Source organism: Natrix helvetica (genome assembly GCF_964273705.1).
Source record: "Natrix helvetica genome assembly, chromosome: 3".
NCBI lineage: Eukaryota > Metazoa > Chordata > Lepidosauria > Squamata > Natricidae > Natrix > Natrix helvetica.
In genome coordinates this window covers 110,653,886-110,680,411 of record NC_138549.1, presented here as the reverse complement: position 1 = coordinate 110,680,411, position 26,526 = coordinate 110,653,886, and the positions used below count along the sequence as shown (strand labels likewise).

Sequence of the window (26,526 nt, the reverse complement as noted above, 5' to 3'; positions counted from 1 at the left end):
ATCAACATAGTCTTTTAAAGAACATCGGTTTTTTCTTCAAAAATAAATATAGCTGCCTATCTCACATACATGACTTTAGGAGGCTTATAACTAAAGCATACACAGTACAAATAAATAAATAACAACAATCAGTGACGTGCGGTGATGTTTATGACTGGTGAGGCTGGTGACATCATCAAACCGCGTGGTTGCTCCGATTGCACGGGCGCAGCCCAAACGGAGAAGTTTCTTTTCTCAGAAATGTCAGAAAGGGACAGTCAGGCTGCCGCAGCTCCACTGAAAAGACATTTCTGAGAAGAGAGACTTCTCCTTTCTCCTCCTTGCCCCCCCCCTTCTAGCACTGACGTTGTTACCTAGGCATTTTTTGCATCGGGCGAGCCCGGGATCCTTGCAAGGAGAATGGGAAAACGTGTGCAGGCGGCTCCTCAGCACACAGCCTCAATAAGCGCAGCCGCGGTCCCCTTCATGTTGGTTTAGGAAGGAGGAGAATGGGACCACGTGTGCAGGGAAAGTGGATCGCGGCTGTGCTAATCTGAGGCTGTGCGCTGAGGAGCTGCCTGCACACATTGTCCCATTCCCCTTGCAAGGATCCCGGGCTCGCCTGATGCAAAAAATGGCGAGATCGGCACACTTGGGGCTGCTGCTGAGATGTGCAGGGAGGCTAAACCAAGCCGCGCGCCTCTCCCAGCCACTTTTGCGGCTTCCCAGAGTATTTTTTTTTAAATTTTCATGATGAGAGTGGTGCGGCTCTGCCTCCCCTGCCTCCCCTGACTGCACGTCACTGACAACACTAATAATAATACAAACAAGATAAGTATTAAAAACAATTAAGAACCAAAAACCCTTTCATGGGTTTCCACGCCACTCTTTAAACTCTGGGCCAGATAGCAAAACTAGGGATTCAAGCTCTTCTAGAAGGTTCCTCTAGAGGCCAGCCTGTCTTGGGGATAATTATGGTATTTTCCATAGTGCAGCAGAGAAGGCTCTCATCCTGGGTCCTACCAGATGACACTACCCTATGGATACACACTACCCACAACTGGTTCCTTCTGCTGAGCCTGATGGGGCAAGTAAATGCCACTCGGAAGGGATGGTCCCTCAGATAACCTGATCCTGGTAATGAAGACCTTTGTGCTATACTTCTTTGATATTATTCAGAAGTTAAATCCCACCATGTTTAAAGGGGGTTGGTTTGTCCTCACTGTTTTAAGAAAGACAATGGCATGTCATAAAGAAAATAATAATGCCTAAAAATGGAGAACTTAAGACTTAAGTCCCTGGTGAGAATTACGATTCCTCGTGTGTGTGTGTATGTTGTAACTTGTAACCACTCATTCTATCTTTACAAATGAAGGAATTTGATAAAACTTTTAACTAGTGTCTTTTACTCTTCGTGGGAACTACATTAATATTGACTTCTCCTTCTCCCCATTCTTGTCGAGAAATAGGAAAGTCACTCACATAAAAAAATGACAATGGGCCTGAGTGAAAATCAATTACAATTCCGAAGATGAAAGAGAACTGTGATATAATCACATGTAATGCTGCTGCTGTAAGGTAAGCATTCATGAGACTCTCTGAGACATATGTTGTAACAAATCCCAAGCCAATGATGGCCAAAAGTATCTGGAAGGAACAAAAGAGATGATTAAAATAGAAGAAAATGGGCTTTTAAGGAAAACATAAACCTCAATTTGCTGCAATAGCTGCACTATTTCTCCACAGTTTGCTATTATATACTTGGAATTAAAAAAAACTATACTATTTTTTAAAAACCCAAGTGAATATTTTGCAAGGACAGAAATATTGTCAAATATCTCTGTCCTTGAAGGTATTTCTAGCAGGACTACCAGATTTTATAACAGCTTTGTTCCCGATGACATCTGTGACATTCCCTATGACAGTGATGGCAAACCTTACGGCATGCCAAAATTGGAAAGTTCTGTTTGGCCCTTTGGGGTCATTTTTCACCTTCCCCAGCCTCCGGAGGCTTTCCTAAAGTCTGGGGAGCGCAAACAACGGCCCAATGGGCCAACCGGAAGTTTGGGAATGAACTTCTAAACTAGACTATGTTTTTTCTCTGTGTCATATAATATATGTGGGTATATGCATAATTTTATTCATTCATTCATTCATTCATTTATTCTGTCATGTTTATGTAGTGTATACTGGTGGTGACCCTTTGAGAGCTGTATGCAACAAAACCTCAGTTTAATGTATGCCGATTAGTACATTTACATTTACATTCAAAGTGACAATAAAGTTAGTCTAAGTCAAAGTTTAAGTCATCTTACTTCACCTTACTTGACTCTGAATCTCTTTTCCTTAGTTAGAAAATCATTTGTTTTCTAAAACAAATGTAGAAAAATATCCTTGGCTAATAATAAGTCAGCCTTCTTTCCTTCTCCTGGAGTTTCCAGATCGGAGGGTAAGGTGACCAACCGTCCTCCTTTAGGGAGGACAGTCCTTCTTTTGTAAGTTCTGTCCTCCCTCGAAAAGTGTCCTCCTATATGTCCTCCTTTTCAATATTTGAAGACTAATCTGTTGCGCGTTATGTGACGTATTTGTATTTGACATGACAATTCGTCAAGACTCAAGAATTTTTATCTAAAGAAATGCTAGACATTAAAATAGACGACAATTGTCTCTTTGAAGAAATTAGAAGACTGAATGTATATTTAAATTCTGAAAAATTAATACAATGGGAAAATCAACATGTTGAAATTGATAAAAGATGGGTGGATATTTTCAGCCATTTCAAAAATGAACATATTCCATGTGAACATTTATTTATACTTGTTCAATTTACGTTGTGCTGCCCTGGAACTAATGCAGCAGTTGAAAGAGTTTTTTTCAATGGCCAATGATTTTTCGACAAGTGAGAAATCGAGATTGAATGTTGATACTCTAGCTGCAGCACTTGCCGTAAAATTCAATATGAAGGATATTTCTTGTTCAGATATTTCCAATATATTGTTAGAAGATGATACATTGACAAAAAATATTAATTCAATGGAAAAGTACTCATTTAAATAATAATTAACAGGCATGTAAGCATAATTACAATATAAAATGTTGCAAATGTTTTTATTATGCATATATCATATTTTAGTGTATTATTGTTGCAATGAATAAAATATTTCTTTTATTTACGATATATTTTTTCCAATTTATTTGTCCTCCTTTTCATTGTAAAAAAGTTGGTCACATTATCGGAGGGGGCCTTTTAAAAAAGCGACAAATGAACAGGGCAGGGGTGGACTAGGTGACCTACAACGTCCCTTCCAACTCTGTTAATCTGTTACATCATCTGCTTTATGACTCCAAATTAGTCAATGTTCTGAGATAAACTGAAGTCAGGGGGCAGTAGCTGTTCTTGGCCCTCAATACCAAAAAACATAGAAACAAGATTGGTGAAATTTCATCAGACAACAATTATCTTGGGTGAAATCTTATGGGTTTTCATTTGAAATAATTGAAACCTTGCATCATTCTAGTGAACTCTTGAATGTTTTCAATGTCCTCAGGCAAATATCAGCAGATTTTAGGAATCATCTGAATTTCAGCTATTATGCAAGGTGAAATGTTTCTGGTTATCAGACAGTAATTCCTAAGTTTGTTCTCTCCTCCTTACATTCCTTAAGATCTAATTTCCTTTCCATATTATTCTTAACCCTACTATAAAATACAGTGGACAAAGAATAAAAAATACATTATATTTTAAAAGCAATAGAAAGATTGTATAAAGGCAAATAATTCGCTTATTTTTTTCAGTACATCAGAGCCAAAAATATAACTGTCAGCCTCTATTTTGTTTGCTTCATATCGGCTGCCATAGAAACAGGGAGGGTGGGGGATGGTGGTATGGGTGGGGGGGAATTGCTGATGCTGGAAGAGTTATCATGAAGTGAATTTTGTTCTCACCATCTTCTGCGCATGCTGATGGCTCGTGCTTAGGCTTGGTCAAGGTTAACCGTCTCTGCATACCAGCAGAATGAAGCCATTTGAAGATGAACCCCACATGACACCTTTGGGAGTTGCAGATTGAACATTGGGTTGGGGTAACTGGGCGGAGGGTCCTGGGTAAACGTTTAATATGTACATGTTCACGCCTTTTTGTCTCAGATTTTGTTTTTCTTTAGCTGCTTTCATTTTATGTCTAGTAAAAGTATCTTTATCTCTACTCAAATGGAGTTGGGGATTTTTTTTCTTGGATACTGACTAAGGCACGCCTGACATGAACTTAAAAGTATTGGTGCAGAATTAGTATATAGAATTTTTATGCATCAGAAAAAGAATAATGGAGTCTAAAAATATTGAGATTTTAGCAAATCAGTTGTGGACGCCATACACTCAGAAGGAAAGTCTACTCAGCTAAGATTTAACTTTCATTTAACTTTCGTATTTAAATATGTGTCATATTATGTGTTACTGAATTTTTATTCTGTCTTTGAAAATACCAAGAGTTTCCACTCTCTATGAGGTGAGATGGAGGGAACTTAAAAGTCGGCATTCTCTACCAGAGCTCCTACCCATATAGAATCAGTTACTCTCAGAAATAAGATGCAATGCTATTTATTGCTATTATTGACACACGTACATATGCACAGTATTATTAACTTAACTGAAGTGGCATTAAAGCACTTAGAATAAATAAATAAAAACATGGGTAAGAAAAAGAAATGATAATTCAAATGTGTTTCCTACCTGAATAATCCCAACTAAAAATGTAGTAGATGCAGTGTGAGTAACTGCTTCCATATAATTCCGCATAAAATTTTCATCAGAAATATTGGCCAAAGTCCCATTAATTGGTAACTGTATACTAAAATTAAGATTACTCTGAAAATTTGCTGCCATTGCATTCAGAATGCTGAAAGAACCTGTTGCCAAAAAGCAGAAATTCAAGATAAAAGCCAAAGCCAATATAAATTCCAGTACCATATTAATTGTCACAAGGTAATTCTTACCATTTCTCTAACAAGCTTAAAGTATAAAATGCTTTCAGGATACCAGTTTGGTCTGGTGGTTAAGGCACCAGGGTAAAACCAGAGGACTGTGATTTCTAGAGCTGCCTTATGCCTGAAAGCTGGCTGAGTAACTTTGAGGCAGTCACTTTATCTCAGCTCAACTCATCTCACAGGGTTGTTGGGGCAAAATAGAAAAAGAAAGCACTATTGGTTTTCATTGCCTTAAATAATTTATATATATATATATATATATATATATATATATATATATATATATATATATATATATATATATATATATATATATATATATATATATATATATATATATATATATATATATATATATATATATATATATATATATATATATATATATATATATATATATATATATATATATATATATATATATATATAAATTATATTTATAGAGTCTGTGGCTTAGTGGCTAATATAACTGCCTAATATGTAATACAGCCCTGGTTCGAATCCCAGTAAGGGTATGGCTAGCTGATGAGAGCTAAATAGCTTGAAATAGATCTATACTAGTCTCCCTTTATTTATTTATCAGCACAAATACAACATATGTGTGTGTGTGTGTGTGTGTGTGTGTTTCAGCAAAACTCTGGAACGCCTTGAGCAATTTCAACCAAACTTGGTACACAGACAACTTACTCTCTGGAAACAAATACTGTGGGGGTAAGACACCCCTAACACCCCTTGGGGGGGTGTTCCGTTACGATACAGCCTGTTGCACCTTGAAATGGTCTCTACTGTACTGCTGTAAAATGACTTCTACTGTACAGTGCAGCAGAGTTGCCATGGTAACAGCTTCACAGTACTCCACAAGGGGGCTCCCTTTGGTAAGGGGGAGAAAATCCAACATTAGAAATTACGTTTGGTCCAGATATTTCCCCCCTATAAATTAATACCCGGACAATGCCGGGTTATCACTTAGTAAAAAATAATAAAGACAGGATATAAACAAATAAACAAACCAACAGATAAATGTTTCTCTGCATATTATTTCTTCTAGTATTCTGATGTCAGAAGTTACATCACTGGCCACTCAGCAACAGTGATGCTCAATCTATTGTCCATAAATCATCACCGGAGAGATTCACCAGATTTATAGGACTCTGTATTAACTCTTTGTCAGCTGGATAGAGCCTGATCCTAACCTAAACATACCCAAGTCCAACTCACGTTCACCATTAGTCAATCATTGAAGCTATATAGTCCCTCTAAAGTGGCATCATATAGCTTTTATTTCAACCAGGAGATTTAAATCAAGAGATTTATGGGGTTTACAGACGAGTGGCACTCAATTAGGTAATTTGTTGTTTTACTATCTAGACTCAAGAGACAATCCTGGGCACCTATAGTTCTGGTGGCTTTCATTAAAATAACAGTGATACCATGCTCTAATGCCACAAGCTGTGCAACTTTTCGATGTACATGTCACAATGCACTTATAAATGAACAGTGCTTGTGTCATGATGGCATGACATTGGTTTCATCAGACTGACTGATTTGACATCTCTCCCTGCAGACATCACTGGAAACACTTTTAGCAATAAGGAGTATGAGACTGTGATATCTTCTCAGATATCCCAACCTGTCTGGTTTCTATAAATTATTAAAATAGTTGTAGTTTAAACCACATTTGTTTTCACAATTTTTATAATGTTTTTGAGAGTACTTTGGGTGTCACTTACTATTCTGGGTTATTGCTATTTGTTGGCAAAAATGACATAAAACTGGTTCATGGAAACACCGAAATGATAATACAATTAGCAATATAAGCACTGAAATTTGGAAAACTGGTAATAGGGAACAGAACTTTAAAAATGTCACTGACTGTGTATCTAGATAAGCAATATGGAAACCATAAATAGGAAATAAACTGATGCATATTTAAAAATAGGATTTCATTGGCTGGATATGCACTTCCCCTTAGGGCATGTAACTTGTCAAATGATGTCCTAAAACTGGAAACTGTTATTATATGACATAAGGTACATAAAATAATTCAAATGATCATATTTAATTTGGAATTGCATTTTAGACTAAAAAATTCAGTATAACTTTTTTTTTAACATGAAGAGATTGAGAAGATACACACAAAGGAATTGTAATAATCATTGTATTTGCTGAAAAACCTGAATTTCCATTATCTTGACGGGGAAAATGTATAGAGCAGTGATGGCAAACCTTTTCGGCATTGAGTGCCAAAAAAGGAGCATGCATACTCTTCGGGGCCGCAAACCTGGAAGAGGAGATGCCCAGAGGGCATGCGCATGCCAGAAAATGAACTTCCAGTTTCTGGTGTGTGCATGCGCACCAGCCAGCTAGTCTTCCAGTTACTGGTATGCATGCATGCCTGACGATCACCTGGCCGGCGCACCTGCTCACACCGGAAATTGGAATATGAGATCTTCCAGTTTCTGGCACTGCGACATGCACAATGGCCAACTGATCATCGCACATGCATGCGCACCAGAAACCCGGAAGAGGAATGGGTGACGCCACACGTGCCACGTGATATGGCTCCATGTGCCACTTCAGGCACGCGTGCCATAGGTTTGCCATCACAGGTATAGAAAGTACTTTAATAGGATATTCTCTATCTTTTTCAATATTTATTTACTGGCCCATGAAATGCCATTCATCTATCAGAAAGAACTAATCATTTACCATTTGATTCATTATTACAGTCACCAATATCTAATAAATTAGTAGTATTTAGCTTTCAAGGGCTCAAGAAATTTTGAATTATAAAATACCAGAATAGGAAAGGGCATAAAAAAAACCTTCTGTAACTTGCATTTATTATTTTACATCCCATCTTGGTGGAATGTAAAGGGCATAAATATGGAGCTGAATTGGTTCTAAACTGAAAATAGTTCATTTGTTAGAAATATTGTAAGCTCATCCCATTAGTCTCAATAAATCTTGCTTAAAAAACTCTATCGGAAATGTACTTGATGAACAATCACTTTTGATTCTCAGACAGCTGCCAAAAAGACTGACAGGCCTATTAACTAAGGCGCAGCAGAGTGGAAATGAGAGTAGAAGTGTGTATATAGCTTTATTTTCTCTTCCAAAGTATAAGGGTTGAAGTTGGCAAAACAAGAGTCAGTCATTTTCTAGGCTAGAGAATCATTATATAAACATTTCTCAGTTACCCAAGGCCAATAAATCAAGTATTCATTACCTTAGAAAGAACATAGGGAAAAGCCTAGAATTTGCAGCAAAATTATAGACAAAGGTTCTGACTTCGTTATACTGCAATAATCATTCAACTGTTGTGTTTAAAACTTCACTTTTGTTTGTTTCATTCATTCATTCATTCATTCATTCATTCATTCATTCATTCATTCATGTTTGTTCATCTAGCCCAGTGGTGGGCAACCCGCGGCTCGCGAGCCACATGCGGCTCTTTACACCCTTTAATGCGGCTCTTCTGTGTGCCGGGTGCCCGCTCTCCTCCCTCCTCTCGGGCTTCGGAGGGAAGCTTCTGCAAAAGCCCGGGCGAGTGACAACCAATTTTGGTCCTATGACTGCAGAATGCTGCAAAATACCATAAATGCAGGCCAGTTGTTGAGTGTTTCAAATGTGATTGGAACACTCAACAAGGTGACCACAGTGTGTGTGTGTGTGTGAGTGAGACAGACAGACAGAGAGAGGAACAGAGAGAGGGAGTGAGGGAGGGAATCAGAGAGAGACTGACAGACAGACAGACAGACAGACACACACACACACACACACAGAGAGGGGGAGGGAGGGAGAGAAAGATAGACAGACAGAGAGACACACACAGAGTGAGTGATTAAGTGAATGAGTGAGAGACAGACACACCCACATACACAGAGTGACAGAGAGAGGAAGGGAGGGGAGAGAGACAGAGGGAGAGACAGAGACAGACACACACACACACAGAGTGAGTGAGAGACAGACAGACAGACACACACACAGAGTGACAGAGATGGGGGAGGGAGGGAGGGAGAGACAAAGAGCCAGAGAGAGAGAGAGAGAAAGAAAAAGAAAAAAAGAAAGAAAGTGGGAGAGAGAGATGAAATTAAAAACAACAACATACAAACCTGACTTACTCAAACTATCCAAGGAAATGCAAGGCCAATGTTCACATTAGTGGTTGTGACTTTGTCAGTCAATGTCAGGATGTAATTTTCTCTACATTGTAAGGCAAATTTTACGGAATTTAACGTTATCGATAAATAATATCGTTCTAAAGTTTTTGTTTTATTAGTTGTGTTATTTGTATCCTCTTGACCTATGTGGATACTTGCATGCAGAATATTCTCAATAAAAACTTATAGAAACTAAAAACAGTGTACCATCCTATGTATTTTCGGTTTTAAAAATGTGGCTCTCAAAGTAAATTTCAATCGTGGTTTTGGCGAGATTTGGCTCAGTTGAAAAAAAAGGTTGCCCACCACTGATCTAGCCAAGTCATGTCTGAGAATCTTTTGCCAAATCAAGAGATGAGTAAAGAGTTAAGTATTTGGAGAGCTGTGATTTGCTGTGATTTGCTCTCTGCTGTCAAGCCTGAAATAGAAATGTTTTTAGAGCATGAAAATGGTAAGAGACCCACTTTTACCAGCAATTATGTCTGGATTTCAAAAAAGAACCTTTGCAATTTATTCTGCTCACACAGAGTGATGACAAAGAGAAATTACGAAGAGAAAAAAAATTTCTTTAACTTCCAAATTTTTACAAATAAACTCATCCATCTAAATTGAAACAAGTATAAAATACTGCTAAGAGAAGAACTATGGAGAACTTGCAAGGGTCATGATTTTGTCATAAAACTAATTGATTGAACAGATAAATCAAACTTGATATAGACACTTTTTAAAATGTTTACACCGTTTTCTTTAGGTTTGTGAATTATTTGATGACAGACAATAAAAATATGGTATTAACAGAAGATTTAGAGATAAATACTAAATAAAACTCAATATGTTTGAAAGTATAAATGAACAAAAACAAGTTTTTTAATGAGTCAGTATATCACTTCTAATGACAAATAACCCCGTATACCTTTAAATGGAATGAACAGATAGCATAGTACTTACCAATAGAGACATGTTGCGAGGTTCCAAATATAACATATATTAAAGAGCAGCAAAATGCAGAATAAAAATTATTTATAACTGGAATTGGTAATCCGGTTAATACTATTCCTGATAATCCTATAAGGAATGCATATTTTTAAAATATACTCTCAAAACTGATACAAAGCAAACAGTTCATTACCCATTTGTAGTGAAGGAAAAGCCAACCTGCCCTATCTTATTATAACTTCTTATTCTAATAAATAAGCTGTTATTGATCTGACCTTGCTGTAAAAATCTGTAACTCTGAGAAAGATGGGAGGACAGAGAAGAGGACAACCAGTGACAATGACTACATTACTAGAAGACCTGAAAGACCAGGCTGAGGACAAATTATGGTCATTAAGAATCCACTCCAACTTGATGGCTCATGATGAGTCAATCAATCTTCATAAGGCACCATTTTCTGGGAAAAACAAAAAGCATCTACCGCTGCTATGATGTATCTAAGTAAAAAGGCTGCTTTTTTCCTCAATATCTCTGGGTGTTGCCTATATCTTTCCTTCTAACTATCTTGTGAATGACGCATAAAGGGGAATCTAAGCAACCCAATTATTGTATTGTATTTTATTTACTTATTTAGTTTGTCAAACATGTACGAGATAACAGGTATAAGTATAAACATGGACATGAACACAGGAAATGGGTATGAATAAATGGGGACAGTAGAACAGGGATGGTAGGCACACTGGTGCGCTTATGCATTCCCCCTTACAGACCTCTTAGGAATGGGGTGAGGTACATGGTTGACAGTTTAAAGTTAAGTTCTTCCTGCGGTGGGCAAGGGGCAAAACTGTGGCAGATGAGTGATGAATAGCAGAGGTGGGGCTGGATTGGAGCCAGTTTTTAATCAACCTTTTCTTAATTATTTGCAAGCCTGGAATAGCTCAGAATGATTGGCTAGTTGAAGGAGCACTTTGGACACAGATAAGATTTAGATTCAGATATTCACTTAATCATGAAAATCCATTAGTGGTCTTGGATACATCAATGTCTAGGACTCTAGGAGAATAAAATAGGCAAACACTTGACTGGAAAAAAGGTAGAATATAAACATGTTAAATGTAACATGTAGTACGTTAGTGCTATCACTACTACTGCTACATTACTACTACTAGACAAATGTATGAAGTATGGTCCTGAAATCACATTTTATATGTAAACAGTTGTTAGAGATAAAAGGGACAAGGCAATGATGGTTCCATGCCTACTGCTGACTCAAGTTAATTGGAAGGCAGCAATCTGTATTTCCATTAGAACTAGAATTAAGAACCAATCATATTTCTGGTGACTTTGCCAGAAACATTGATGATCGTAAGATGCAAAGTACAGTTATTGGGTCCAAACTATATTCTTCCAGGCTGCTATATCTGAAATAAAGCAGACAAAGAAGAATTCTTTTCTGTGTGGTACAGCTTCTAGTGCATCATAGGTTACATACAGATGTTCTTTAATAATGCATGAACAAATATTGAAGCATGTAAAGGGAGTCCACTTTTATGGGCAATTTATAAAGGACATTAATTTTCAAATCAGAAATGATTTTGTTTATGTTGCTACTTCATTTTAACATACGTTGAAATCCATTAAATTAATTCTTATTTTATTATTTCAGGTACAAATAATAATTTGTTTTCTAGGTTAGAATACCGGTAGATGTAATCGTAAGGAATTGAACTTAGGTGAAGATGCCTTTCCCTTTACAAATTCCTTCAGTTTTTCCTTTTTAAACTCAGATAGTTCTCAACTTACAATGGTTCATTTAGTAACCATTCGAAGTTACAAAGGCACTGAAAAAAGTGATTTATGACCATTTTTCACATACTGTTTTTCACTTACGATCATTGGGGCATCCCCATGGTCACATGATCAAAATTCAGATGCTTGGCAACTGATTCATATTTATGACCATTGCAGTATCCCGGGGGGTCATGTGTTTTCCTTTTGCGACCCTTTGACAAGCAAAATCAGTGGGGAAGCCAGATTCATTTTAACAACTAATTAACAACTGCAACGAATCATTTAACAACTGTTTTTAGAAAGTTCATAAAATGGGGCAAGATTCACTTAACAACTGTCTCGCTTAGCAACATAAATGTTGGGCTCGGTGGTGGTCATAAGTCGAGGGCTATCTGTACCAGAGGCTGTGTTTGTTAGCTGAGGCCAAACCCCATATGTTTCTATTTACCATAGAGTAGTAAAGAGAGCTTCAGCCTAGGATCGTGATGGCGAACCTATGGCACCTGTGCCAGAGGTGGCACACAGAGCCCTCTCTCTGGGCATGCACGCCATCGGCAGCTGCTCTTCTGGGTTCTGGTGCGGCCATGCCAGATGGTCTTTGCGCACACAGGAGTGCCAGAAACTGGACAGAGCTGCCCAGTGTGCCGACCAGCTGGTCTTTGCGCGTGCATGCGCTCCTGAAACCAGAAGGCCAGCTGGAGGCGCACGCATACGTATCGGGCAGCTGCTCTTCCAGTTTCTAGCGCTCCCGCATACGTTCTGGTTTCAGCACTTGGTGCTGAAAAGGTTCGCCAACGCTGGCCTAGGATATAAGGCCATATGTGGAAAAGACTGGGAAATTATCTACCTTGAAAGCTTTTAAATAGAAAATGAGAAATGGACTCTTACCTTGGAAAACCTGCACTATCCCTACATTTATGCCAGCATGCAAGTCTCCTAGAATCCATTCAGTAATGCGATAAGTATAAAGCCAGTTTAAAATAGGAAACATCTTGACTATGAATTTCCTGAACCGCTCCCATGAGAATCTGAAATAAGATTGTATAGAAAGCCAATCTTTTATCTTGATAAAAGAGGCTCAGTTGTTTCTATGATACATAGTAAGGTAATCTATAAACCAACAAGATACTCTGCCAATCATCAGTCCTGTATGTTTTTGTTAAATAATTGCCAAATGTAAAATTTGGTTTAAAATCCTACCTTCACTTCCCTCTAAGTGAGACCCATGAAACATAATGGAAACCAATTTCTGAGCAAAGATATGGGATTGTGCCAAATGAGAATAATTTTAAAATGACATACTTGTATTTTATTCTAGTTATATTTTGTTATGTCTTATTATTTTTACACTGCTTTTCTGCTGAAATTTACAATTTTTGTAAATCATGAACTGTAAACTATACTAACGTTAGTATAGCCAACATTAATTCAATTTAAGATTAATTCTTCAAAGGATTTCTGAACACGTATCTTCTAAGTCATTCTTTCTAAATGTAATAAATCCTAACAAATCTGGTTCTTTTATAATGTTTTTATGTTCCCCTAAGCAGGAATTATTCCGTCTCTATGGACTATGATGGAGAAAAATAAATAAATAAAGTGCTTATAGAACCAATAGGGGCACACTGCCTTTCCCCAGGTCTCAACACCAATCAGGCAACTCAAACTTGGCCTACAAGTTTGTATTTTATATGGCCTGCAGCAATACCTGGAAGAAAGGAAAGCCATATAAGTTAACACCCACCCCTCTCCTAGAAAAATGAAATATTGAAAAGGCAGAATATACTATTTCCCTGGATCAGAAATGGAGAAATATGTTTTTAGGGAGCTATTAAGAATCACTCTTAATAGCTCCCACTTTCCTTAATGGACCATTAAAATTTCTGAGCAAAGATATGGGATTGTGCCAAATGAGAATAATTTTAAAATGACATACTTGTATTTTATTCTAGTTATATTTTGTTATGTCTTATTATTTTTACACTGCTTTTCTGCTGAAATTTACAATTTTTGTAAATCATGAACTGTAAACTATACTAACGTTAGTATAGCCAACATTAATTCAATTTAAGATTAATTCTTCAAAGGATTTCTGAACACGTATCTTCTAAGTCATTCTTTCTAAATGTAATAAATCCTAACAAATCTGGTTCTTTTATAATGTTTTTATGTTCCCCTAAGCAGGAATTATTCCGTCTCTATGGACTATGATGGAGAAAAATAAATAAATAAAGTGCTTATAGAACCAATAGGGGCACAATGCCTTTCCCCAGGTCTCAACACCAATCAGGCAACTCAAACTTGGCCTACAAGTTTGTATTTTATATGGCCTGCAGCAATACCTGGAAGAAAGGAAAGCCATATAAGTGTGTAGGAAGTTAACACCCACCCCTCTCCTAGAAAAATGAAATATTGAAAAGGCAGAATATACTATTTCCCTGGATCAGAAATGGAGAAATATGTTTTTAGGGAGCTATTAAGAATCACTCTTAATAGCTCCCACTTTCCTTAATGGACCATTAAAATGCCCAAACCAGTCTATTCTACATAACGAGTTCTCCCCTTCAGCTCCAGGGTGATGGAATTAAGGCATGATAGTATTAGCCCTTTACCCAACTCACCACATGGGAACTCAACCAAACTTGGACTCAAAGCAGTCTAGAGAGTTGCCACTACATGGCCCCATGGGAGTTTGACAACCAATCAGAATACATTTCTTACAGGAACAGGAAAGAGGTGGGGCCGAACAGAGTATAAAAAACCCAGCAAGTCCCTATTTTGGCTCTCTTTTTTTCTTTACTCAACATCTGGAAGCATGTGATCCACCTTTTCTGTTCAGGACCTCGAACCATGTGATCCTGTCCACCATTAAACTATCTTTCCAAGCAGCCTCCATGTTTCCGGTGTCTTTTCCCCCACTTGGAGCTGAACCCAGAAGGACATTCCCTTCCAACAAGAGATATACATCTTTCAGCTGGAGAGGTCTAATCCAAAAGAGGTTTGCATAGATATCCCTGCCCATTTCACTTGGTGTAATGAGAAAAACAAAGGCAAATTAAACTGATGGGCCGATAGAACCGAGGAGAGGAAAAAGAGGATGCAAGTTTGTCCATAACCAAGAAGTGAAAAGCTTGCCAATCTTAGCCTGGCACTTTGAATCCTCTCCAGGGCCAGAGCTGAGTACAGGTAGTCTTCAAGTTCATTTAGTGACCATTTGAAGTTACAACAGTACTGAAAAAAGTTATTTATGACTATTTTTCACACAACTATTGTAGCAGCCCCACGGCTATGTGATCAAAATTCAGGTGTTTAGTACCTGGTTCCTATTTATGACGGTTGCAACCTTCTGACCAGCAAACTCAATGTGGGAGCCAGGTTCACTTAACCACTGTGTTACTAACTTAACCACTGAAGTGATTCACTTATCAACTGTAGCAAGAAGAGTCATAAAATGGGGCAAAACTTACTTGACAAACGTTTCACTTGACAACAGTAATTTTGGGCTCAATTGTGGTCGTAATTCAAGGACTACCTGTACACATTCGGTATTTACATTCATCAACATCATTGCAGACACAGGCCAATTACTCAGACTAATCCAATTACTCAGAGATTAAAATACAACTTTGCAATTGGGCAGGACAGCCCAAGGGACAGCTATACCTGTCCTACAGGTGCCACTGCAGCTGGGGAAAGATTGGAGTTTGCACTTCCCCATGTAGTCCCTGCCACTGCTGCATCTCCTCTTTGCTTCTAGTGGTAGCTCCCCGATAGTATTGTAGGGACTAGAGATTTTTATTTCAGTGTATGGAAAGTCAATGTTGTGGTCTCCAGGTGAATGAATCTGGGCTAATGTGGCATTTATAAGGATTGAATTCTAGATCCCTGGTGTAGATGCTCCTTCAAGGCACTTGATGTTCCCAGGCTGGGCCTGAGTTTGGTGGGGTCTAATAATCCACATTAATCAGAACAATTGGAACTGGAAAACCACATGTTCCCATGCATCATACCCAGGTACATTTTGGAAGCATGCCAGCAATTGTCCTATATAGAATCAGTTTCGGGATTAACAACAGATTTTGCAGTAAGCAACTGCAAATTCTGCCTTACTCAATGTTGCCAATGAAAGGGTAGAACTGTGACATTGTAATATGTCACCAATTGTACTCTGATGTGAAGCTGTATCACTATCTAACCCATCTTAAATTGGAACTCGGTTCTTCTACATATTTATCACTATTGCCACTCTTCTCTTCATTACTGTATTTTTATTACACCTGATTGATTGGACCACTGGGGCTAATTTAGCTCTACATGAAAGAGAAGAAACTGTGCACAGGTAAAGTCTGTAAACAATGATAAACATTTATAATATCCTAAGAAAATTGGGGTTTATAGTTAGATCTAGAAACATAACAAAGCAGTCAGGTATGGAGAGGAACAAACGTCCTGGCTAATCTTACCTGCATTGGAGCTTTCGTCCAAGTTTAGGGCTTTCAGTTTCCTTGTTGAGCTGGGAATACATGTTTTGGTCATGCTCGTGTTCAAATTCTTCTTCGTTGTACACCTTTCTGTTGATGTTATATATCACCCTTAGTGGCACTCTCTCATTGATAGTATTTATATCTGGCTCCATTTCATTATATTGATCCTGACATTTAAAAAATAAATCTATTAAATCAAAAGAACATTTTATTTTGTGTCTCTTTTTGTGCTATTGTTTCATGGCTCACAATACTTCTGAAACTCAAGCTCATGTTCAAACAGAATGAGGCTGGTTTCTATCGATTAGAGCCTCTCTGTGGGCATCGGCACCGTCGCCAGCTGCTCTTTTGGTTTCCAGTGCGCACATGTGCGCCAGCCAGCTGGACTTCACGGGAAACCGAGTGCCTGAAAAATGGCGAAAAAGGCCATTTTTGAGCCCATTTTCAGGCTGTTTTTCTGTCTTTGGGCTGTTTCTTGGGCTGTTTTCAGGCCATTTTGGGGCCAAAAACAGCCTGAAAACAGCCCCCCAAATGCCCCAAAGCCAGGCATGTGCATGCCAGCCAGCTGGTCTTCAGATTTCCGGCATTCCAGCATATGCACGCGCGCACACATGCACGCGCATTCACACACCTTCCGGTTTGGACACTCTGTGCCAAAAAGGTTCCCCATCCCTGGTATATACTTGATGTATAGGTTGCTAAAATACACATATTCGCTTTCCAAGATTATGTAACTTAACTACTTTTCCTTTCAATAAATCTGATTAGTGAAACACTGTAAGAATCTAAGATTCTTGGTTGTGAATGACTGCTTGGTTCTTGGCACTTTTTTTTCCTGACAGGTAGTTGCTGCTACTTATAATGTAACTAATTTTATAATGTGACATGTGGAGTATAGCAACAGATAACAAGGCGAGACCATCAAAATGGTAATTCAGCTCCAGTTCTAGTTTATAATCTCATAGTGAATTCCTCTTAATTTCCTATTTTAATATGTATGTATTGTTTTATTTACTAGGGATTTCAATATTCTTGTCCTGTCTGCATTTTTTTTTAGTTCTTATGGATTTCAAAAAAAATATTAGCCATTGGCTATGATAAAGAATTATTGCACTCAATTCATTTATATGACCCAATGCAGTTATCGGTAATATACTTCCACTTCCAAGTACTTATCCTTATAAACTATTTCTGCAGTCTTCTCCCAGAATTGGGTTGCAAAAAAAGAAAAGAAAATGTGAGGTAGAGAGCATATAAATTATATTTGAAAGCATGGTTGTTCAATGAAATAGAAATGAAAGGAAATAATTTTTAAAATCCACAATTGCAATTTCAGGATGACCTTAGATTGATGAACTGTTAACATTTGGCTCTGCTGATCTATTGGTAATTCATAATGACTGTACTTTTATAAGAACCATTTAAAAATAACTAAAATGTCATCCATTAATTTTCAGGTGCTCTTGTTCCCAGAAAATGGATTAAATGCCTTCCACTAACCATTCACAATTTCTATCCAGTGTAAAAAAATGTTTATGGCACTAACATCTATGTAATTGAAAAAAGAAACCCACTAAACATGCGAAACAATAAAAAATAAAATACGATAATATAATAGAACCAATCTAAGATATTTTGTTACTGGTATTTGCACTAAAGCACAAGATGCCTTTCACTAAAAATCTACATATTGAATATCGACTGAATCTTATTTCAACAGTGACTGATGACAGGCCTTCTGTCTTTTTCCCACTTTCAAGACAAGTTATTTGCTTTTCTGGAAAATGCTAAAGCTTTAATTCCTTGGATAATTTGCTACTGCAAAATAAAATGTGGTGGCTAGACTTATCATTAAATAAATACTTTATTTAAGGTTCTATTGTGATGCCATCTTGCATTCACAAGGATGCCAGCCTGTTCCTCCAATTGGGAGTACATATTCCCCTGTCTCATAATCAGGATACAAAAAAACTGTTGGAAAGGACGTTGGAGGTCTAGTCCAAATCCTACTCAAGTAGGACACTATATGAGATTCAGCCAGTGGTGGGTTCCAGATTCCGTTGAAACGGGGCCCGGTGTCCTTCACATGAATGTGTGTAATGCGCACACAACGCACACATGCATCTTACCGTTCAGCGACACCTCTGCGAGCCTCCACGATGCTCCAGCTGCTCGACGGAGGCAGGTAAGGAGCACGGGCGGGGCGGTGCTCCAGGCAGGCTCCGGGACACCTGTACCGGGGCGTATCTCCTGCAACCCACCACTGCATTCAGCATTGGGGAAGACATAACTTTTATCATATAAAACCAAAGGGAGATGCTCAGTCCTCCCTCTCATAGAGAAAAGTTCTGTTCTTTTAAAATGAGAGGCAGAACTCCAGAGAAATGGAGGGGAAAAATTGCTGGGTCTGAGCTGGCATTCTAATAAATGGCTGGAATTAAACCCAGCAGTCCAGGAAAAAAGAAGTAGAGAACTTTGCTTCTGGATTTAAATTACATCTAAGAAATCAGCTAATAGTTAGGCAGAAGCTGATTTATAGCTTAGTTTATTGTATGTGTGTATTCTTACATCTTGTATTCTTTATACAGTACCTCCAGTGGTAGGATTCCAAATCTTTTCCTACCGGTTCTATGAGAGAGCGCTTTGCGCTTTGTACGCATACAACACTGAAAGGCAACCCTTGGTGCCTGCGCTGGGGAGCTGAGCGGTATTTTTTTAGCTCAGCTGGGGCGTGGCAATCCGCTCTGCTGTGCGAATCAGCTGAGCTAAAAAACAAGGGAATATAGGACAGGGAATGACGGTGGCAAGAGGGCGGGGCCAACCAGAGGTGGTATTTGCCGGTTCTTCAGACTATTCAAAATTTCTGCTACCAGTTCACCTGAACCAGTCCTAACAGGCTGAATACCGCCTCTGAGTACCTCTCTATATAGAAAGTAACAAATATGATCTTGAGAGAGATAGGTCAAATTCATTAACAAAGAGACACGGGAAAAACATCACTTAAGTCCAAAATAAGAGAAAGTATGCACAAAATATTCAGGCACACGGACCCCCTAATTCACCTATTATAGGGTGGGGGAGGGGAGCACAGTCAAATTAGCCAATATTAATAAAAGCAATGTTAGTCTTCGTATGAATTAGATTTCTTGATTTGGTCTACATGGGTAGGCTGACAGGGTATAAATTGAGTTATTGTATCTACTTCGGTCTTTTATGCATATATTAGATTCTGCATGCAGATGCTTCCTTTCTTCCAAATCTCTTAAGATGATAATTTGTCTCTGAGAAATTCTTTGAGTTCTAGATATTACTCAGAGCCTGGGATAATTATAACAAATTGATGCCATCTTTTGATTTTTGTACTTTTTAGGCTAACCAATTTGTTGGTCTATATCAGTGGTAGTCAACCTGGTCCCTACCACCCGCTAGTGGCCGTTCCAGCTTTCACGGTGGGCGGTGGGGGTTTGCTGTAACTCTGCTTTATAAATTTTATAAAGTAAAGTTACTTCCCTACTTTATAAATCACCATGACTGTGGAACCGGTGGCCAGTTAGAAAATTTTACTACTAACAGAGATATAAAAGTGGGCGGTATAGTATAAAAAGGTTGACTACCCTGGGTCTATATTGCTAATTAAGCAGTTGTACAGTCTTGCTGCTGCAACACTACGTAGTTACAAGTTTATATATTTATCTTTTTTATTTTAAATAAAGTTCCATTTTTCTTTATTATTTGTGAGATTGGTATAATTCCAAATAGTGTAGGACAGGGGTGTCCAAACTTGGGAACTTTAAGACTTGTGGACTTCAACTCCCAGAATTCCCCAGCCAGCCGGCTGGGGAATTCTGGGAGTTGAAGTCCACAAGTCTTAAAGTTCCCAAGTTTGGACACCCCTGGTGTAGGAGGAAGGGCTAATCTCTTTAGTCACACGCTTTGACAGTATAATGCCAGAAAATGGCACCATAACAAATATTTCACTATTATCTTTTTATTTGCAAGAATGTTGCAGGACTTCTCTCTCTTATACTCACTAGGGTGAGGCACTATATAATCCCCCTGGAAGATAAATACCCATTTCCCCAAAAATAAGGCCTATCACAAAAATAAACCCTTGCATGTTTTAACTACTGTGCCTAATATAAGCCCTACCTCCAAAATAAGCCCTACTTAAGAGCCTCCACAGCTAGCTGGTGCCCCGTTCTGTCTGGTTGCTCGCAGCCATGAGGCAAGGCGGGGTGATGGTGGAGTTGCCCCTCATGCCCCCCACCGGCTTATCTCAGGGCCCCTGCAGTCAGGCCATCCAAGCTCTGACACTTGCTTCATGGGGGCAGCACTAGCAGCCATGTGCAATAGGAACTCATATGGCCACCAGCCTACTTCTTCTGCTTGCTCGCAGCTGTAATGGAGCAGAAGGCTGAGCAGTGTGCTGGTGCCACAGCTGTGAGGCAGGTGTCAATGTGTGGATGGCCTCGGCACAGGGGCCCTGAGGTAAGCCGATGCAGGGCATGTGGGGTAGCTCCAACCCCTGCCTTCCCTCATGGCCACAGCACTGGCACATTGCTCGGCCTCCTGCTCTGTTGCAGCCACGAGCAAGCAGAAGAAGTGGGCCAGTGACCTTGTGGGGTCCTGCTGGATGGGGATGTTAGAGCTGCCACAGCAAGGTGAGGAGGTTTTGGAGCATGGATAGCCTGGCTGTGAGGGCCCAAAGTAAGCTGCTGTGGGGCACATGGGGAAGCAGCACTGAAAGCCTCTTGCCCTGCCACGAGCAAGCAGAAGTGGGGGTAAAATAAGACACTCCCTGAAAATAAGCCCTAGTGTTTATTTGGGGACCAGAAGAAAATAAGACCCGGTCTTATTTTCAGGGAAACCCTTTGTAATATTAGTGGGAGTATCAAACCACTATCCTGGGGCAGGAGGTCATGCCAAGGTATGAAGCTTCGGAAAGTTTGTGGGAGTGGAGCTTATTGCTCAGATTTCCTTGGTTCAGGCTCTGTTTAAATAATAAATACAATATTGCATTTAATTTATGGAGCCAATAATTAGAATAAGAACATGAAATAAAATAATCCACAAAAATTTAAAAGAATAACATATTTTTTAAGAATTACTTAAAGCATATGAGGTGTTTATCTATTATCAGGATTTCATAACATTTGCATCATACCCTCCTTTCTTTTTATCAGTGATCAACTCAGATTGGTCCTACAAAATAAAAGCTTCTGAAGCAAAAGTTAGCCATAAGGTAGGTTTTTTTTCCTGAAATGAACTTTAAAGATATTTTTTTAAATGATAAATAATGTTTCCTGCAAATGAAAATTCCTTTTCTAGGCAGAAATTCTCACGCACTCTGGAGTTTGCCTTTTTGTCATGAAGTCATCTTATTCCCCATTAATGTGAATAGGTGAGCTCCTTAGCAAAATACGAAAATGTGTTTTGTGTTACCACTATGATTGATAATACAGCAACTCCAATCCTATAAATGAGAAACAGTGGTGGGAAAAGCATTGTCCTTTTTGTTAAAGATGGGTCTAATTTATAGCACTATTTGCTTGTGGAATTGCAAGTAAGAGAGACCTTTGCTAAGCTGAAGCAGCTAAATCTTATTGTATAATGTAAATCCCTGTGCTTCAATGAGCTGGAAACTTTTATTTTGTTTCTGTGGGAATTTGTTCTTTCTCACTTTTTAATAGTAGCAATTAGACAAAGTAATTGCAAATTATTTTCTAAAATAATTTACATTTTTAAGACTTGATTATTAACCTGTTTATACATTCCACTGCTCCCCGCTCTTCCCTTCTCACCCGTCCCCCCAATTGTTAACTTGCCATTTTTGGTCCAACTCTTTGTTCTCTTTCTTTTCTTTACCAGGTTGATGTTGCTGGTAACTTGGTAACAGATAGAACTCCTTAGAACCTTCGGTTTTTTTCAAAGTATTATCAATGCCTGTCATTCTTAGCTGCACACAGATTAAACATTCTATTGTCTCATGAGAAATGACCAACTTATTTATCTTTATGCATATTCTCTAGGACCAAGATCATGAAGTGCAGTCAGTTATCTCTATATTGAAAGTCTAAATGGTATAGATTATATGGGAAAATGTATTGTTTATTTATTTGTTCAATTTCTATGGCCACCAATCTCAGACAATGACTCCCTAGTAGAATTGCTTTATTTTTAAACGTAGTTCTGAAGCACTATGTTAGTTGAGGAGTTAACCAGAATACACTTTCTTGTGTGCTACTTGAGAACTGTAGGAAAAATTACCTATGTCTCAAACTCTTTAGAGTCAAGTACACTTCAAAACAAAGTTTCAGCAGCATAGAATCATAACTGAATGCCCATTCATTTTGTACTGTATGTGCATTCATATACAAACAGAGTGGGAAATTGATTAGAACATTGTACTTGCTATTTTGAAGATTTTGACTACATCCTCACTCCTGTAGATGCTTTTCTAACCTCATTTATTAAAAGAGAAAAAGGATTTTCTTAATTTCTAGGCTCCTTTTTACATTTGAATTTGCGAGGGCAAAGCTTTCTTCATTTTCTTGGTAATGATCCTTTGATGAACTGGAAATCTAGATATCTATTTTCCAGATAACAGAAAAACCTGGAGATGTTCTGAATTTTTTCAAGCCATCTCCTCTTTTTGAGGTGCTAGGAAGGCCATAATAACATGGTTGTCAATGACGGTACAACTCCAAAGTGAATTTGACCTGTAGTATTTGATTATCTTTATCAGATAAATAATTTGGGATGCTTGAAAATAACATCAGTAGTAGCATTTTTACAGTCTGGAATGGATAAATTAAAAACAACCGTTTAAAAGGTAGCACTGAACTATGGAGCAAAATCATTTTTTAAAATCAAATGTTAACATTATGCAAAGTGAGTTGACATTTTTTCAGGTTTTCTGTGAATTTTTTTCTTATTGAGTTAACTGATGGGTTTTTTGGAATCTTTACTTCTGATTTTTAAACATTATGCACCAGAGAGTGGAGAATACTCAACATTCTGCCTTAGAATTATGGGGAATCAGAATCTGTAATTTGCCTTTGAGGCAAAGTTAAACGTTCACCAAATAAACTGAAAGTTGTATAAATAATTGGAAAAATGAATGAAACAAAATTCCTCACCTAGGTCATGGTGCTGGTCCATTTTTAATTTAGTATCAATTATAACTAAAGCCATAACCTGAAATTAGCATATAAGTGCAAATCCCAGTAGGAAGGGGATTTTTCTTCTGTTTTCTGGAGTAAAGGGGAGAATGGGGAAATGTTTTTTGAAGTTCAAAAGTTTAACTTTTGAACTTACATAATAAATTGGATGTAAGTTCTGTGAAGCCTACTCCTACCCCACTCCTGTCACTTTAGTGTAAAGAACACAGCAAAACACTCAATATTTGCATACAGCAATTTTTCAAGATCAGATTTTAATACTGGGTGTGATTTTGCCCTTTTGATCGTGATCATGAACTTGTTTGGAACTTATTCCTTTTCAAAGACCATGATCTGCAGTTTAGGGTATAAATCTATCCAGTTTTATTATTAGGGATCCATGTTGCTTCTCATAGCACCGTGAGGGATTGCTTCTTTCCTTGTCTAAATAGAGTTAGTCTTGCCATAGTAGTTGATCATATCTTGAAACCTACAGGGTAGACTACACTAAAGTTATTATATATGAATGACCAACTTGGAAGAGTCATTTGGATGAGCAAATGAAACTGGATACAAATAGTTCTCAACCTATGACCATAATGGAGACTGCCCCTTATGGTTGTAATTAATGATAACTATTAAGTGGCTTGCTTAATCACACACACACACAAACACAAACACACACACAAACACACACACTCAAACTCTCTCTCTCTCTCCCTCTCTCTCTCCCTCTCTCATGCCACCATTAGATAATATTTGGCAAGCATGGAATACTTCTATGTGGGGGAGGGCTGGCAGGCCAGTGGTGGGTTACGACCGGTATGCCTGGATACGGGCATACTGGTGTCTGCCGGGAGCACTGGGTACTTGTTCCAGTATGGTGCTCCGGAGGGCCCGCCCGCTCACCGTCCTTACCTCTAGTTGAGATCTTTGGGGCTTCCGCGCACGCGCACGGAGCGTACAGCGCCTGCATGACCCTCCGCTGAGCAGCTGGAGCATCATGGAGGCGTTGCGGAGTGTTGCACATGGTGACGAGTAAACGTGCTGAGCATGTTCATGTGGAGGACGCCGGGCCCCGTTGCACTGTACCGGTTGCAACAGGATCTGGAATCCACCACTGGAAAGAACCCAGGTAGATTAGGGCCTAGCACCATATTCTAATGCCAGAGAGTCTTCCAAACAAACTACCGTGCTTGAACTGATGAAGCCATGCTTGTGGACTGGCCTCTACCCTGATCAGCTGGCCTTTGGGAATCTGTAAACTTCTTCTGGCTCTTGCTAGCTCTGGAGATGTCAGTTGCCTGCATGCAAAACCTTCCCAAAACCTCTTCTTTATTTAATCCCCTCCCTGCCCCAGAAACCCATATTTCTCCAATAAATGAAACAAAAAGAGCTGAGAGACAGACTTATTGACCTTCCCCATTCAATTAGGTGCCAAAACCAAACTCTCCACCTCTGCCCTCCATCACTTTTAATCACTTAATTTGCTAAATTTATTGCATGCCTAGAAAGATGATGACAAAATATGTACGTTACTTACCTTGATGAGTCACTGCCAGGCTGAAGACAGAGAGAAGGAAGGAAGGAAGGAAGCAAAGAAAATGTTTTTGCAGCCTTGAGGAGCTAAAGAAAAAGTTCAGCTCTAAAGAGGCTACAGCACAAATGTGCACCAGTACATGGTACAGTCACAGCAGAAACTGGGCCCTAAAGGCAGACAGGCAGCAAAAAAGCAAAACAATTATTAAGTGAGCTAGCAAGAGTCAGGAGAGGTTTGTAGTCTCCCATGGGCCAAAAATCTCCAAAAGGAGCCACCATTTCTGCAAGGAATTGTCAGAGTCCTGAAAATGGTGGCTGTTACCAGGAGGCAGGAGAAACAGACCCAAGTGCTGTGAGGTCCTTTTGGGATGGGATGGAGGGAGAGAGAAGTGCAGTGTCCCTGTGATGGGTTATAAGGGAGAATGACCAAAGGACACGGCAGTCACTGTATGTTTAAAACAGGCTTGTATGTAGCTTTCGGGAGGTCTGTCATAACTTTGAACAGTTGTTAAGTGATGGGTGGTATCTTGAGGATTATCTATATTAAGGATATATTTTTCAGTGCCTAAATAGCTACACTGATTCCTGCCCATTTTATAATGTAATTATGAAGGCTGGGACTATCCTTCAGAGCCTTTAGCCTGCTTGTATTGTCACTGAAGCTCTCATGAATGCTGAAGCCCATCAACCAGTGTCAGTTTGGTCTAGTGGTTAAGGCACCAGGCTAGAAAGCGAGAGACTGTGAGTTCAAGTCCCACTTTAGCCATGATAGACAGCTGGATGACTTTGGGCCAGTGACTCTCTCCTAGCCCAACCCTGAATACAAATAGTCCTCGGCTTACAACAGATTGTTTAGTGACTGTTCGGTTACAATGGCACTACAAAAATGTGACATATGACCATTTTTCACATTTATGACCGTTGCAACATCCCCAAGATCATGTGATCAGAATTCAGATGCTTAGCAGCTAACGTATGTTTATGACAGTTGCAATGCCCCAGGTCACGTGATCTTCTTTTGAGGCCTTCCGACAAGGAAAGTCAGTGGGAAAAGCTCATTCGCTTAACAACCAGGTTACTAACTTATCATCTGCCGTGATTCACTTAACAATTGTGGCAAGAAAAGTTGTAAAACGGGGCAAAACTCACTTAATAAATGTCTCGCTTAACAGTAGACATTTTGGGGGTCAATTGTGGTCGTAAGTTGAGGACTGCCTGTAGGTTGGCTACCTTGAGTTATTTGTAAAAATAATAAAGGCAGGATATAAATAAACTGACAAATCAAGGCACAGAGAACGTTGACAGAAAGGAATGCCTTGTCAATAGTAGTCCTCAGTCTGTGAATACTTTTTAGGGAAGACAACAGATGCTGCTCCCTGAAAACGGCCTGGGCCTCACAGACAAGAGTGTTTATTTATCATAATTGAAATGTCGGGCTTATCTTCTAGAACATAAATCCACCCATACACATGAAGGCTTTCTTCGAAGGACA

The 26,526-nt window shown here is 38.8% G+C and overlaps 1 protein-coding gene across 1 annotated transcript in view; it reads right to left on the bottom strand.

The window, feature by feature from the left end:
• The window catches only part of SLC26A8 (solute carrier family 26 member 8), a gene marked incomplete at both ends in the record, with an annotated part of 53,511 nt that overhangs the window by 26,003 nt on the left and 982 nt on the right, over positions 1-26,526 (bottom strand). The window contains 5 exons of the mRNA XM_081949165.1: positions 1,462-1,626; positions 4,708-4,883; positions 10,073-10,189; positions 12,740-12,879; positions 16,315-16,502. Coding sequence (XP_081805291.1) covers positions 1,462-1,626; positions 4,708-4,883; positions 10,073-10,189; positions 12,740-12,879; positions 16,315-16,502 — 786 coding nt within the window. The remainder of the gene's footprint in view (positions 1-1,461; positions 1,627-4,707; positions 4,884-10,072; positions 10,190-12,739; positions 12,880-16,314; positions 16,503-26,526) is intronic.